The sequence below is a fragment of the Diadema antillarum genome, unplaced genomic scaffold (assembly GCF_040938485.1).
Source record: "Diadema antillarum isolate AM-2024a unplaced genomic scaffold, OU_Dant_1.0 seq00001698_RagTag, whole genome shotgun sequence".
In the NCBI taxonomy this organism is placed as follows: Eukaryota; Metazoa; Echinodermata; class Echinoidea; order Diadematoida; family Diadematidae; genus Diadema; species Diadema antillarum.
In genome coordinates this window covers 1,433,905-1,449,746 of record NW_027272389.1, presented here as the reverse complement: position 1 = coordinate 1,449,746, position 15,842 = coordinate 1,433,905, and the positions used below count along the sequence as shown (strand labels likewise).

Below are 15,842 nucleotides of genomic sequence, written 5' to 3'. Positions count from 1 at the left end.
CTTATCTGAGGAGGGAGGTGTGAATTTGGTACCCGATCCCTGAGTAGCAAATGACTTCCCCTCAATGATTGCCTTTGGGTTTGGAGCCTTGTTGTTTGTGCTTGGCTTTAATGCCTTTCCAATATTCTGACCAAACATATTGGTGGCAAGTTTGGCAGACTCTTCCACAGATTCAGTCATTAATTCAAAGTTGGGAACACCCCCCCCCCCCCCCCCATCACTGAAAGCGCCCTCTTTGCCCACTCTGCTTGGAGATGTAACGGAAGCAACTGCTTGATACTTATAGAACAGGAGGATATGAAACACCCTCTGCTGTTGGTTGATGACATCATCCAAACACCCGTATACAACTGATGCAAGAAAAGAGAACTACAACACAGCACTGCTGACATGCTGACTGCGTTCGCAAAATGTCCACCGCATCTCCAAACGTCTCGAGCTCGTCCATCCCCAGCCTCCAGATCATCGACCTCCTGCTACGGTTGCTGCACTGCTGCGCCATCAGCATGACGAGTGTCACCTCCCGTCAATGTCCCTGTGATAGCTGGCTTGCCTGTCGTCGCTACGTCAAACGACGTCACAGGATCGACCACAGCTTCTCCACCTTTGAGCTATCGTCCATGCTTCTTTTCTGCTCCTTCCTCTCTCATTCTCTTCCCGGTTAACTATATTATGCCCCTAATTCCTTCCTGTACTGTGTATATCACTCACAAAAGCCGTCCCTACACATGTCATGGTATGTCTACCAATCCCTACTACACCTGTACCTAATGTCTTATGCCCTATGCTGACCGTGCGGTGCGTGGTCGCATATCAGCTGTCTACCTATGTTGGCCTGATAATCTGCATTATGGTAAATAAACACAACGTGAAATTTCAGAGCCCACTATACCTTGGCGATTGCTCCACTGATCTACATAATATGCTACTGTAACAAAAGGTCTATGTCATCTGCTGTGACCTATCATAAAGCAAAAGTATATGTGACACCTAAGAAAATACATTTTCCATCCTGACACTAGCCTAGATTCTAGCTATTAACTTTAATACTGTTGTAGATGGTCGTTTACGGAGAGGTACATCTAGCCCATAATACTGAAAGATTGCAGTTAAAGCTATGGTTTGCTTACCTTCAAAGATTTGAATCACATCTTGGGAAACTCCTATGGAAGAGGGAAATTTTCTCACGTCCATGATTGAAACTCGACCTGATCATGACATGTCCGGGCTCCGATTCATGCATAAGCAACAACACATGCACTAAAATCCCATGCATATACGCACATGAACAGGCAATGCGTCACTTCGCTCTTCAGTTAGAAACTTGCCCCCGCCCAAGCCCGGGGAAATGGCAGCTGGTGATTGGCTTAGAGTAAACACATGACGGGGAATTCTTAATTTATATTGGCCTAGACATTAGCGTTTGTTTATTCACTCGGAATTCACTCGGCTAATTACAAGAACGAACGTTTCACACCACTTCTTAAAAGGGTAAAAGTTACTAAACAACAAGTGAAAGTCACTCTTAATCTAGTGAAATTTCGTTCACTCCCTCCATGGAGTGAATTATTCACTTAATTTTTTTAAAGACAGTATGGCTGTCTAGCTCTAAGCGGGCTGAAGCGGAGCAGTTTCAAAGTAGATTCGGGGTTCTTACACAGTCCCAACAAATGAAGAACGTAGCTGATTCATAGGCTCACCACACCTACATTTATACATGTAAGTCCAAAAAGAAAAGTAGCAGTGGCTCAACCTTGTCCCATGAAGTAATCTGAAGTACATTTTGTCCACTTTCTTACTCTTGAAAGTGTGCGAAAGTGATGCAAAGTTATGGTAAACTTGTTGGGAGAAGTTCGAGTGAAATTTTCTAGTACCGGTTGCATTGTAGTCATGTGACTGTTCTTGCATGTAGGTATCCTCTAGCCAACAAAAATAGAAGGAAACACTTTAATATCCTTAGTACTCAGTTCAACTTCAGTTTCCTGTATGAAGTTGATTTGGTGGGCTTTGTTATAAGTTCAGGTCAGGTGGCATTTTTTTTTTTTTTTTTTGCAGATGGAGCACATCCTTAATCAGCTCAAATTTATGGCCATTTTATTCATGGCTCCTTGTGCCAATTTGATGGTCAGAATACTGGACAAGGTTCTGGTTTAATCCAAATTCAGGTGAAAGGCAATTTTGTTCTTCGGAACCATCGAGAACACTCTCTCCTCCTGGGCATTAGAATGCGGTATGACAAATAACAGACATGCTACTTTCCATAATCTTGCAAACCAGTGGTTTCCATCCGCACTTGCAGCTTTCATTCCTGAGAGGTGATGCCAAAGTTAGTTAATGAATGTATACACTAAGAGTGTAATTACCGTATACTTTTTTTTGGTATTTTTTATTCTTTTTTAAAGAAAACAGAAAACAACAATTGCTAAGCTAACAAGCAAGAGCGCACCTGTGCACAAGATATCACAACTCAGGGCTTCAAATCAATAGGCAGTCCAGGCCAAAAGTGCAAAAAAAAAAAAAAAGATCAAATACAAACAATGAAATAAGTCAAAATTCACACAAAATGTTTATGAACAGTGAACTGCACTGTTTTTACCTACTATTCGAAACTTGGATTCAAAAAGTAGACACTAACTAGGTGTAAAAGTGATGAACTGATGGACCCAACCCACAAAACAAAATAAAGGGAAAAATCTATTAATGATTAATGGTGATAAATTTTGAACCTACAACTTCTTGCTTCCTCCCCCCCCCTTAAAAACGGAACATTATACATCATTGAAATCCACACTATAGGGATATGGGGTACCAGACAAGGGGTAGGGATTAGAAAAACCCTCTCATGCACTACAAGGTTACAAATAAATTAACCTTTAAACAACACTATAACCTGTCGGATACATACTATAGCAATATAAAAAATATCTGTTTACACTTACCATACTTTACATTTTTTACTATATCTATACATGTAACAAATATTTGTAACACCAGGTTCGCTCTCTTGACACAATGTAAATGAATACAATGTACAAATCAACAGTTACATTTATACGTATGGATGTTCCTCCTTTTAATAAAGATAAGGACGGAAGCAGGGACTGGAGGACAATGCACGAGAGGACATGTGCATATGGGAGAGAGAACGGGTTGTGTATGTATACAATGAGGTTGAAGACTCCAGACTCTGTGGTCTTCCTCACAGACCTTGTGACTGGGGTTACGCTCTCCCCGGCCCACTAGACCATTCACCGTCCCCGGTGAACAATCAGGTGGAAGACAATATAGCATATACATCTGAATTCCTCATACAGTGGAACATATAAGGGTAGAGCGACATAAAACATCTTAGACATCCACATCATTGGTATTGCAGAATGCGTTCGGAATACCTTTTATCTCATTGGCATGCACTCGAGAATGCGCGCATTCTATACCCATTCCGGCCGTCGCCTGTGAATGCTCAGCTTAACAGGGCCTAGAAATAAGCCGGGCATTCCAGAATGAAACTGAGAATGCATCAACAATGCCAGTGACTTTGTCTAATCTCTCTATTGTCTGTTAAAACCTAACGGTAACACTACCAACAGGATTAATTTGCCAGGGTTTGCCAGCCTTTGTATTCTAGAATGCATTCGATCAGCCCCACGCTTTCACCAATGAGGTGCATTTTGTATACGTCCATGCCGCTACTAGCTCAACGTTTTGCTCCCTTCGCTAGCTCTCAATGATCGAACATGTGGCTCGGGGGCGAGCTGCTCCAGCACAAAATTTCTCGTAGTCGTTGGGTTGAAAGAGAAAGGCCCGGCGTAGACCTGGAGGGCCCCCCCTGAATGATCCTCTGCCGCTAGACGTTCGTACTCCTCCATAATTTGAAAGATCAGTGGTGTCCTATATAGATCCAGGCTTGTCCTTGGAAGGTTGAGACGCAACCTTGATATTGAATCGGGTACTGCCTCCAGATTTAAAGGAAGTGATGAAGTCTATTAAATGCTTGTTTATGACATTGTTCCTGTAACACTGTTCATAAACAGCTTACTCTGTTCTAGCTACTTTCAGTCTGGTTTAAAAAAGCAGCCCATTCTTCTCTTTGTTTGAGAGTTACAGTATTTCTTTGAGCTCAAGCTCATACTGTGCCTTGAGAGCTGCAACCAATATGGCGCTCATCAGAAGCTATACAGTGTACTTTGTATATAAAGCATATACTTATGTACACTTGTAGATTCTCATAGCAACCTGCAGGTAGCTGAACAAAAATATACTGAAATCTGTTTCGGCTGAACTCAAAGATGATACCGGTAAGCTATTTCTGAAAACAATGAAATTATTTTCCAAAATTTGATATCTTAAAAAAAAAAGATTAAAATACATGCAATTGCTAGAATACCACAATAACAATCCATCTTCTGAAATTACATGAGTTCAGCTTAAAGAAGGAATATACGATGACATGAATATCATACAGCAAAAGAATGACACAATACGCAGTTAAGCCCAAAAATTTCTTGATGATTATATCTTTTTATTTCTTAATTTTCATAGAGAATACATTGACAGTATTTAATAATTTATCTGTTTATGATTAAATGGATTAAACATTCAACTTCTGTGGCGGTATAATGCTGTATCATGAATATCATAACATAATAAAAGACCTCTGAATGCAGAACATTTAGGCGATTTGGACATCAAAAAAGATAATGCAATAAAAATGTGGTATGGAAATATACTACCCTGGCACTTTGCCTGAATACATGTTACTGCTTATTAACCAGACCAGACAGTCCAGGTGCTACTAGGAGAACCATCATGCCCATTTTTCCAGGTTAGGAGAACAACTTCTGATCCGTTAACCCTGATTCTCATTGATACTTTCTCATCTTGACGTACAATGTAGTTTGTAGGTCCAGTCCAGAAGTATTTGTGAATCTCTGGATACGTCAATTCCTTCATGGAGAAAGGCACTCATCTTGGCTGAGATAACCTTCATTCGGTATTCAATTACATTGGCGTTAGGGTTGCCATCTTCCCACCAGATGAAACGAAGAAGATCACGATCCTTCTCAGCTACGAAGAATTGATGGAACATGCTCTTGATGTTGGCCATGAATGCGACTTCTTTTTGCCTGAAATGACAAAGAATGCCGAGAAGTCCATTTGTGAGGTTGGGGCCTTGCAGGAGATGGTCATTGAGGGAGACACCATCACATTTTGCCGAGCAATCGAACATGACACAAATTTTCCCAGGTTTTTGAGGGTGATACACACCAGTATGTGGGACATAGTTGATTATTCCTTCCACACCGTCAGATGGCGCTTTCTCAGCACAGGTTTCAATGATGCCATCCATAAAGGCTCTGTAGTCTTTCTGGAACTGTGGGTTTTTCTTGAAGCGAGCAGTAAGCTGTCTCCATCATTTTTCAGCGACATGATGGTTAGATGGAAGGCTCACATTTTCCATCTTTAGTGGGAGTGGCATTTCGTAGAGTCCATCTGGCCTTTTCTTGATTTCGTCTTCAAGGAGGTGAAGAAACCGCTGATCTTCAACGGAGAATTGTCCCTTCATGGTGTCATGCTTGAAATAAGTCTCAAGAGCTCCGATTATCTTGTCTTCGATGAGCATCTCCTTTGCCTAAGATGGGAAGACGAAGTGGGGATATTGCACGACAGAGATTTTATGGCATTTTGCGACGTTCGAATCATCTCTGTCGTGGCAAATACGTCCCACGATTCCCCAGCCAAGAAGAGATTTCTGGGCATAAGGTTCATCCTCTCCCCCTGCGATGATTTCACGAGGTTGAACAGTGCACTCTCAGAGAGAATATGAGGTGGGTTGTTGTTATACATGTTTAAGCTTCATTGTGAAGATGAGTTTGAAGCAACTTGTGAATTTTCTCCACAGTACACACCTGTCTCTCGAGCAGGTGGACTCGCTTTTTCTCCAATTCTAAGCGCTCTTTTTTCACTGCGAGGCACTCTTCCTCAAAGCTTGTCAACCTCTTCTTTGAGCAGCACATGTAGAAGCCTTGTTTTACATTTGTAGAGACGACTACTGAAGGAGCGAAACTTCCAATGTTTTCATTGTAGGGCATCATTTTGTCTGCAACTCCTTCAAGGTGGGACCATCTTTTTGGCAACCTCTGCTTTAGGGATTTGTGATCTAGTGGCAGGGATTTCAGCTCTGGTGAAGGCAGCTGGTAGTCGAATGACGTTTTCCTTATCGATGTCTGCCACTTCCAGTCCTCTCTCCTTTTCTGTTGCTATTTTTGAGGTGCTGTGCATCTTTGTAAGGAGGAGGTCAGTCTTTTGGTCCTGCAATCCAAGCTTGTCACAGAGCTTTTTCGTAATGAAAGTGACATTCGATTGGTCGTCGAGGACTGCGTATTCGAGATAGACTTTCGAGGGATCTGTTGTCTGTCTTACCCACGCAGGCATGATCATCGAGTGGTCCTTCGCAGTTTGGTCTTGTAGATGACACACAGAGATACGATTGGAAGATGCTTCTTCCTGCTTGACGACTGACGACTTAGGTTGCCACGAATGAAAGCAGGACAAATGTCTCCCATTGCAGACGGTACACGATCGCCTTTCCTTACACTGCTTACATAGATGTGAGGAGGTGAGAGCACATCCGAAGCAAATTTTCTTCTCGAAGAAGAACGCACGTCTCTCCTCCAGTGTGGCACTCAGAAACTTGCTGCAGTTCTCGATCAGATGATCACCACCGCAATAAGGGCACGAGGTGAACCTTTCGTGCTTTTCGTCAAAATGACGAGATGAGAGCTTCTCATCACTAGGTGGTTTTGTTGATTTGCCATCTGTGGTGAATGTTCTCGCTTGTCTCCCTTGTTCTAGCTTGTCTTCCAGATGAAGCGAGTGAATGCAGTGAAGGGTGGATACTCCTGTGGCCCATGTGCCTCTTTGTATCTATGGTCTCTGAGCATCTGAGTAATTACTCCCTCCTTTCTTGTCATTCGTCTGTAAATAAATCTTTAGGAGATTTCCTCCATGGAGGTGCCACTTCGTAGGCTCCATTTGGAAGTTACAACACACTTTGCTGCATGATTTCTGTGGCATTCCTGTCTGAAAAGTCTGATGAATACTTGCATCTTTTGGGCTCCGGTCCCATGGTCTGTAGCCCAGTGAATTCTTCTTCAATAGCTGAGACAAAAGTAATTAATTCAGGAGTGGAGTGGTACTGCATGAACGCTGTCCTTGGACAAGCCATCCGAGTGGGCATCTCACTGAAATAGGGTTATCAGATCTCTGACCATGTAAGAACTCTTCCCATATCATCAGATGGGTGTTGTCCACTCCAAGTAGCACATCAATTGTTGTTGAGGGAGCATCGTTAACCTCAACGTCACTTTAATGGTTATACTGATACAGGTCGTCTGCTTGAATGATTGGAGGATTCCCACAAGGCTTTGAATATCCATCTCTGTCACTATCAGTGAGTAAATACACCATCTTCTTTCTAGATCCTCTACGTGACAATCAATGAGTCTCAGTTGTAATGTTCTTAGTAGTGCTACAGTACGGCAAGGTCTACATTGAATGAAAACACTGGAGAGAGGGAGAGAGAGACTTCAAGCTTGACTGTATGTGATGATGACTTTATTGCCAGTGAAACCACTTCTGGAAATAGCCAACATGGCAAGTGAGCAGTAGTTCTTGAAAGGACTTACATTGTACTTTGCAGTAATGGGTATGCGGCCAGAGCCTGGCTTATTGATACTGGACATCTGGACATTGTAATTTGGAGTACTAATCTTATAACTATAAGTCTCATCACATCTTCCCCTCTGAGCATATTCCTCTTTCTATAACAATTTAAACTTCAAAGTAAACAGTGGTCAGAGAGGAAGATGTAATGAGACTAGTAATCAGACTAGTACTCCATATTCACATACCCATTATTGTAATGTACATTGTAAGTACCTTCAGGAACTACTGCTCACTTGCACATTTTTGCAAAGTGGCCCATTTTACTGCACTTGTTACACTTTTTAGTCATCGCAGGGCACGCCTGTCCTTTATGAACACATCCACAACGACCACATTGACTTTACTTGGGTTTATGTCGGAAGTCCTTGCGTGTGTTTCTCTTTGTGATTTGCTAGATATCTTTCTCCACATTGCCCACAGTCCTTGTGGCAAGCTTTTCACCTGCGACTTGCTAACGTCGGCTGCTTGACAAATGTTTACAGCTTTTTGAAGTGTGAGATCCTTCTCACGCAGCAATTGTGTTCTCGTGCCATCATCTCTAATCCCGCGACAACAATACGATCTTTGATGAGACTGTCGTGCAGATTTTCGAATGCATAAGACTTTGCTTTAGTCTTGAGATCGGTGACAAATTGATCAATAGTCTCACCCTCCTGTTGAAATCTTGTGTTAACGACATATCTCTCGTGTGTGACGTTAGTTTGTGGCTCAAAATATTTAGAAAATTTCTGAATGATCTTGGCAAGGCTTCGTCCAGTCTGACTGGATCCCTCACTCTCCGCTTCAAAACTGAAGGTGTCGAAAATCCACCTCTTCCAGTTCTCCCTCACATTTCCTTTCAGTGAAAAGGCGTCTGGTATCTTCAAACCATCCATGACTAGCAATGCAGCTTTTCACTCCTGACACCATGTAATGTTCTTAGTAGTGCTACAGTAAGGCAAGGTCTACATATAACACTGGAGATAGAGACTTCAAGCCTGACTGTATGATGACTTTATTGCCAGTGAGACCACTTTTTGAAATAGCCAACATGGCAAGTGAGCAGTATAGTCCTTGAAGGGACTTACAATATACTTTACAGTAATGGGTTTGCAGCCAGAGCCTGGCTTATTGGTACTGGACATCTGGACAAACCACGGAGTCGTCTTCCTTTGAGCTCCACTCCTGTTGTTGTTATCCTTCACTTCCTTGTAATTTTGCGAAGGTATTTAATCCGCTTTCTTACCGACGCCGCCGTTCTGAGTATTCCCATTTCTTTCATCTTCTCGCTGATGATGATATGGGCCGCCGATTTCCTCGGCCCAACCAACATGTCCTTAATGTACGATGTGGCCCACATGTCAAGCAAAACTGATGTTTCATCGGCAGTCCATTGATGGCCCTTGTCCTCGTCTACCTCGACCACTTGCTTGTCGGTCTTTTCCTTCGACTTCGGCGTGATCTACTTTTATTTTGAGCACGGGTCGACCGCCACAACACTAGTACTACGCGTAAACATGCAATACACATGATCGATGAGAGTTCGACGATCGAATGCTGTTTACAACACGGTATGGCAGGCGCGGCTCAGCTGATTTGAGCCGACGTTAATTGACACAGTGGAAGTAGTTATTCGCTACCACATTTTGAGCGTGCGCACTTACGAGGAAAACAGCTGCGTGCTCTGTCCCCCGCCAGAATTTTGTTGCCAGACTCGTCAAGCTTTCCGGGGGAGCAGGGAATCTCCCACCGAGCATCCACACGATGGGATCGCCGGGGAATGTCCTGGCAAACGGGAGATTCCCCTCGAAGCGGGGGATCTTCTAAACGCAGGGTATGTGGAGTACTAGTTTTATAACTAGTCTCATTACATCAGTCTACACAAGATCTTGTTTCCACCAACTGGTGATCATGATACCTACATGTTCCATGCTTGGAAAAATTCCCTTTCTGACAAGGGTTGCCTGGCCGCCGTCATCAAGCAGTATGTGGACCAAATGGTGAGTGTCGCCCATTTGAAGATGGCCTCTAAATGTTTGGAGGATACCACCTAGTTGAGTTCCTGTGGCAGCATTTGCATTGACTGTATTGGGGCCTAGACGAAAGGATCTGGCATTGGCGCTTAACTGTACTGGAGGGTCACACAGCTGGCTCCCAGAACTAACTCACTCCCATACACCACTGGACAGATAGCCGAGAAATGAGCGTCACTTCCTCATGTCCCAGAAATGCCAAGTTTGTGAAGTGGCTGGGAGTGAGACCCTGGGAGGGTGTGGGAGTGGGGCAGTGCCCCTTCCCATGTAAGGGTGACTTTTTAATTTGGATCTAAAATTTATAGATCTGGTGGAAATGAGGAGGTAGATATAGGAAGACAATAAACAGTTTCAAAGTAGATTTGGGGTTATTACACAGTCCCAGCAAATGAAGAACTCAACTGATTCATAGGCTCACCACACCTACATTTAAGTCCAAAACGAAAAGTAGCAGTGGCTCAACCTTTTACATTGGTCCACTGGCTTGCTCTTGAAAGTGTGCGAAAGTGATGCAAAGTTATGGTAAACTTGTAGGGAGAAGTTGGAGTGAAATTTTCCAGGCGCATTTTAGTCATGTGACTGTTCTTGCATGTAGGTATCCTCTAGCCAACAAAAATAGAAGGAAACACTTTAATATCCATAGTACTCAGTTCAGCTTCAGTTTCCTGTATGAAGTTGATTTAGTGGGCTTTGTTATAAGTCCAGGGCCCTGTTTCATAAAGTTGTTCGCAAAGTTATGAACGACTTACGAGCGACTGGTGATCAGTTCTTGTGGTGAATTATTGAAATTCTAGTAAGTATAGCACATCGCAACTGATCACCAGTCACTCGTAAGTTGTTCGTAACTTTATGAACAGCTTTATGAAACACCCCCCAGGTGGCATTTTTTTTTTCAGATGGAGCACATCCTTAAGCAGCTCAAATTTATGGTCCTTTTATTCATAGCTCGTTGTGCCAATATGATGGTCAGAATACTGGACAAGGTTCTGGTTTGATCCAAATGCAGGTGAAAGGCAATTTTGTTCTTCGGAACCATCCAGAACACTCTCTCCTCCTGGGCATTAGAATGCGGTATGACAAATAACAGACATGCTACTTTCCATAATCTTGCAAACCAGTGGTTTCCATCCGCACTTGCAGCTTTCATTCCTGAGAGGTGATGCCAAAGTACAATGTATGTTAATGAATGTATACACTAAGAGTGTAATTACCGTAGACTTTTTTTTGGGTATTATTTATTCTTTCTTAAAGAAAACAGAAAACAACAATTGCTAAACTAACAAGTAAGAGCGCACCTGTGCACAAGATATCACAGCTCAGGGCTTCAAATCAATAGCCAGCCCAGGTCAAAAGTGCAAAAAAAAAAGATTAAATACAAACCATGAAATAAGTCAAAATTCACACAAAATGTTTATGAACAGTGAACTGCACTGTTTTTACCTACTATTCGAAACTTGGATTCAAAAAGTAGACACTAACTAGGTGTAAAAGTGATGAACTGATGGACCCAACCCACAAAACAAAATAAAAGGAAAAATCTATTAATGATTAATGGTGATAAATTTTGAACCTACAACTTCATGCTTCCTCCCCCCCCCCCTAAAAACGGAACATTATACATCATGGAAATCCACACTGTAGGGATATGGGGTACCAGACAAGGGGTAGGGATTAGAAAAACCCTCTCATGCACTACATGCAATAAATGAACCTTTAAACAACACTATAACATGTCCGATACATATTAGTAATGTAACACCCCTGTAGGGGTACGGGATGCTAGGATGATAAAAGGATGAGAAGAAACAGGTCGATGGTTGTGGTATCAGCGTGCATGTATAGAATGACACACAAGCTGCTACGACTTCCTGCCACTGTTTGCCCTCACCCAAACTCTTTGGACTCCTCCATTCTCCAAAGGGGGGGGGGGGGGGGTATACTATGTAATTGGAAGGTGCGGATGATGAAGCAGGTAGCTCCATCATTGAGGAAGCCTCTTAGTGTGTGTACAACAAGTAAAACCACTCATTTGAAAAAATGGGGGGGGGGGGCATTGTGATCTCACTCCTAGGATCACACTCTTCCCTCCACAAGAAAATGTCATCCTCAACATTTAACTCATATCTGTGTTCACATCATACCTTTAGACACTTCAAATATAACACGACTAAGTCATGTTGTTACATTGCATGAATTGTAAACACTATCATCATACTGTGCACATCATCATAATTCATCTAATCTAAATTCAAACTGTTCAAAATCCTTATGAATATCAGCATCAATGGTGAGCTCATTTCATTAAAGCTGAAATTCATGACCTGTCAGGTCTTAATTCATAGAACAATTTTACATCTGCGATGCCGGGAAAGACTGAATTTCGTGAGTACTGTCTCATCTCTTAAACTGGTGTAATCTCAGATTGTAAATCATTTTACTGATTTGACTCTAGCAGAAACACAGTGTCAAGATTACATATCCTACTAAAATCGAGTGTTGACACTCGTCCTACACCAATTTTCCAGTTACACAGCGCTGTGACTTTTCCCTATCAACAAATACTCAATACGTTTATGTACCAGCAGATGACATATCAGCCAACATGGTTTACAACAATTCATGGATTATACATAAGATGTTTTACTTCTCTGGTATAGATTCTCCGTCTAATTTCTCGCAAAAATGTGCCATTAGCTACTGCAGTCTTGGGCTCTGTACCATTGATTATGAGGGGGCAGAAATGTAAATGGCCATGAAGGAGCGGCATTGCTTGTTTGCCATTTGCAGGCACGCCAGAGTTTCTTTCTGGTGGGAGCACACCAGGTTGGGTAAAAGTGTTATGAGAACCTAAATGTCCCTGTTGTAGTGCCAGGTTGCTTCACCAGATGGGGTGTCATCCTCATTCTCACTGCTGTCTGCATGGCCTCCAGTAGGGCTAACCGGGGCTGGCGTGGTGTTGTCCTCTGCCTCAGCCATCCCATCTCATTACACGCAAACTGTATCTTTTGTCTCAAGTCCATGGTCCTGAGAACGAAGTCATGCTCCGTCTCTTTCCTGTCTTGCTGTCGTGGAGAGCTCCTGGAAGAGTGAGGTGGCATCCTTCCCCCTGTATAATGAGCCGAGAGAATCCTTCACAGAGTTGGAAGATCTAGGCCAGCTCTTCCCTCGAGATAACTGCGGAGACGTAATCCGGGAACAATCGCTCTTATCACTTGTTCCACTACTTTCTCTTCCGGGCATCCTTTTCTCAAACCACTATCTATCGGTCGGATCAGGCTAGAAAAAGATAGGCGGTCCTTCTGTTGTGGTTCACCTATCTGGCTGAAGATCTTAAATTCACGGCGAAGGGATAGGTTTCCCACCTGAAGAGGAAGGGGGAGGGTTGCAGGTTGGGCTGGTTGGGATTCAGGGGCCTGTAATGGTGTGTCAGCTGTAGCTGGCTGCATCTCCATTACCTCTTCCCTCACTTGTTGATCCGGTCCACCCGTCTGACACGGCTTTTCATCAGCGCCCTCCTCATCTGCACCCTTAACCCTAATCAGACTGGGGGGGGGGGTGCGGAATCCGCCCCCCCCTCGACGTTTCACGCAATATCTTCGCAACGCGATAAGCTCCCGCCGCGATGTTTCATGACTTTTTTCTTTCAAGTATCGCGCAACTTTTGAAACCCAAATTGTTGCGCCCGCGCGTACCGTTTTGACGCGACGCCCGTTCGAAAAAAAAGCCCTCACTGCTGTACTCTGAGGTAGCGCTTTTCTACTACTACTACCTTCAGTCTCCGTACTTGCACCGTCACAGTCACAAGCGGCATACGATCTAACAAGTTACTGCGAACAGCTTTTGCTTTTTACGTGCCGGTGAATTTGATTTACTAGTAGGGGTGCTCACTAGATTCCAAGTGTTTTTTGTCTGTTCCATCCTTTCTCAGAGATATCACCAGAATGTCCTTAATCATTGTCCAACACTGCCAGGTTTGATCCCATTAATTATTAGTGAGAATTTTGGCTAATTTTATACGTTTGAGCGCATGGTTGTATGAAGAGCACTCTCAATTACCATGCATGTGGTATATTCATGTATGCATTACCAAACACTGATTATGTAAAACAAATTTTGCGCCATGGGGTAAAGGGCAAGTGAAAATGCTAACATTTTGCCTGTCTTCCGTATTTCAAAAGTGGCTCAAAGTATTATTATGAAAATTGGCCAGATAATTATTATTTGCCAATCATGTAAAATTGTCATCTCACATTGGCAAAATGTGCCATAGACCTATTAGGAGAACAATGCGATATGGTGGAGGTATACCTGTCTCCTGAGCTGTCATCAATAAATCACGCTTCCACTGAAGATGGCAGTCTTCTGCATTTTTTTTTTCGTAATAATTTGATGAAATAATCTATGATTTCTGATTTATTTGTGTATTTATACAATTTACACTTACTGTATGATTGGTATATATATGTATAATTATCTTTGGAAATTGCTTGTTACATTAAATTTTTCTTTGTGAAAAATGCAGAAATAAAATAAAGAAAAGCACATGAAAATTCTTAGTGGCCAAGTCATTCCTTCAATCTCTCATTGCAAACTTGCATCGCCGTACACTGAGCTAAACACAACTCAAAAGAGCTCTTCTTGTTTTCTGCAGCCATTCGCTTTTGTTTTGACCCAATGTGACCAGTATCAGTCCTGGGCCCCGTTGCAAGAAAGTTGCAATCAATTGCAAATAATTGCTTATTTTAAAACAACCATTCTGATTGGCTCAGGGTCTGCCCTATTAAGAAGACATGCATGCAACAATGATTTTGATTGGCCAGTGACAATCAGTTGCAAGTTGCATTTAAACGCAAAGTTTCTAGCAACGGGGCCCAGATCAAAAGCCGAGTGAGTGTGTACACCATTGTCAAGGTTATCTAGCAAGTGGAATCTAGACAAAGCAAATATTTTTTTTAAAAGATTTATTGTAGATCTAGAATGTATGGATGCATGTGTTGTAGTTATCATTTTGTTGCACATTAGCTCAGTGTATTTCTATGTAATGCCCAATCTACAGTATATGATTCAGTAGAACAGTAAACAATTCCTGATGAAAATCCATATCTGGGTAAGAGCAACATGCCTAAAGACTTCCATTGACACACACTCACACACACACACACACACACACACACACACACACTCTCACACAGTCACACACTCTCACACACACACACACACACTTACACAATCTCACACACTCTCACACACACACACACACACACACACACACACACAACATATAAATACATGTACATACACATGTCATTACATAGTAAACAAGTCAAACAGATCGAAATGGAGTCACATATTGCTCAAATTAAGGCACTTCAGCCAGTCTCGAGGACTTGCGCAAAGTTTACTGTCCTATTTCTTTTGATATTATTTAAATAATACACATCAGGGAGGGCATTAGCAAAAATAACTCACACAAGGTACCTTTGGAACAGTTTGTTTCATGGTATCAAGTGTGGGTAATTATACTAATGCCTGAACAAAATAATGTGTATTATTTACTTCATAAAATAATGAAGCAGATACTTGTTGCTTGATAAATCACCCTCATTGCTAGTACATATGTGACCGTGCACCTCAAAACGAACATAAAGTCGCACACACTGATTTTGCGTGAGGACTGAAAATAAGTGAAATGGGTCAACCTAGCCGAACTTGATTTTTTCATATTTTCTGAAAGAGCGGGTCTTCTTTTACATTATGCTAAAATTTGGCATCATAAAACGGGCGGGAAAGTGTGTTTTTTTAGCAGTTTGTCTCGAACATTTTTGGTAGAATAGTGTAATTATGTGTGTCTTTAGAATCCCTTTTTCATTTCTGAAAAACCTTGTCCACACTCTTCACTTTCAACTCTAATAACTTTTGAAAGGATAATGCTACTGCTTTGAAAGTTGGCATTGATTATGGACAGAATGTGTTAATGAGGCATGCTTAATTTCATTTTAATCTGATAATCCCTTCATTGTTGTTACTCTGGTGGTTTACTTCCTGTTTTTTGTCCCATTCATTGCACAGCCAGCAGGGTTTGGTAAAGATTAAGCGCTTGAA

The 15,842-nt window shown here is 42.2% G+C and overlaps 1 protein-coding gene across 1 annotated transcript; it reads right to left on the bottom strand.

Moving 5' to 3' along the window:
- Positions 1-4,876: 4,876 nt before the first annotated feature.
- On the bottom strand, positions 4,877-5,350 carry LOC139711733 (uncharacterized). The gene has a single exon (XM_071623588.1). It carries the CDS (start codon positions 5,348-5,350, stop codon positions 4,877-4,879), a length of 474 nt encoding a protein of 157 aa, XP_071479689.1.
- Positions 5,351-15,842: the final 10,492 nt, after the last annotated feature.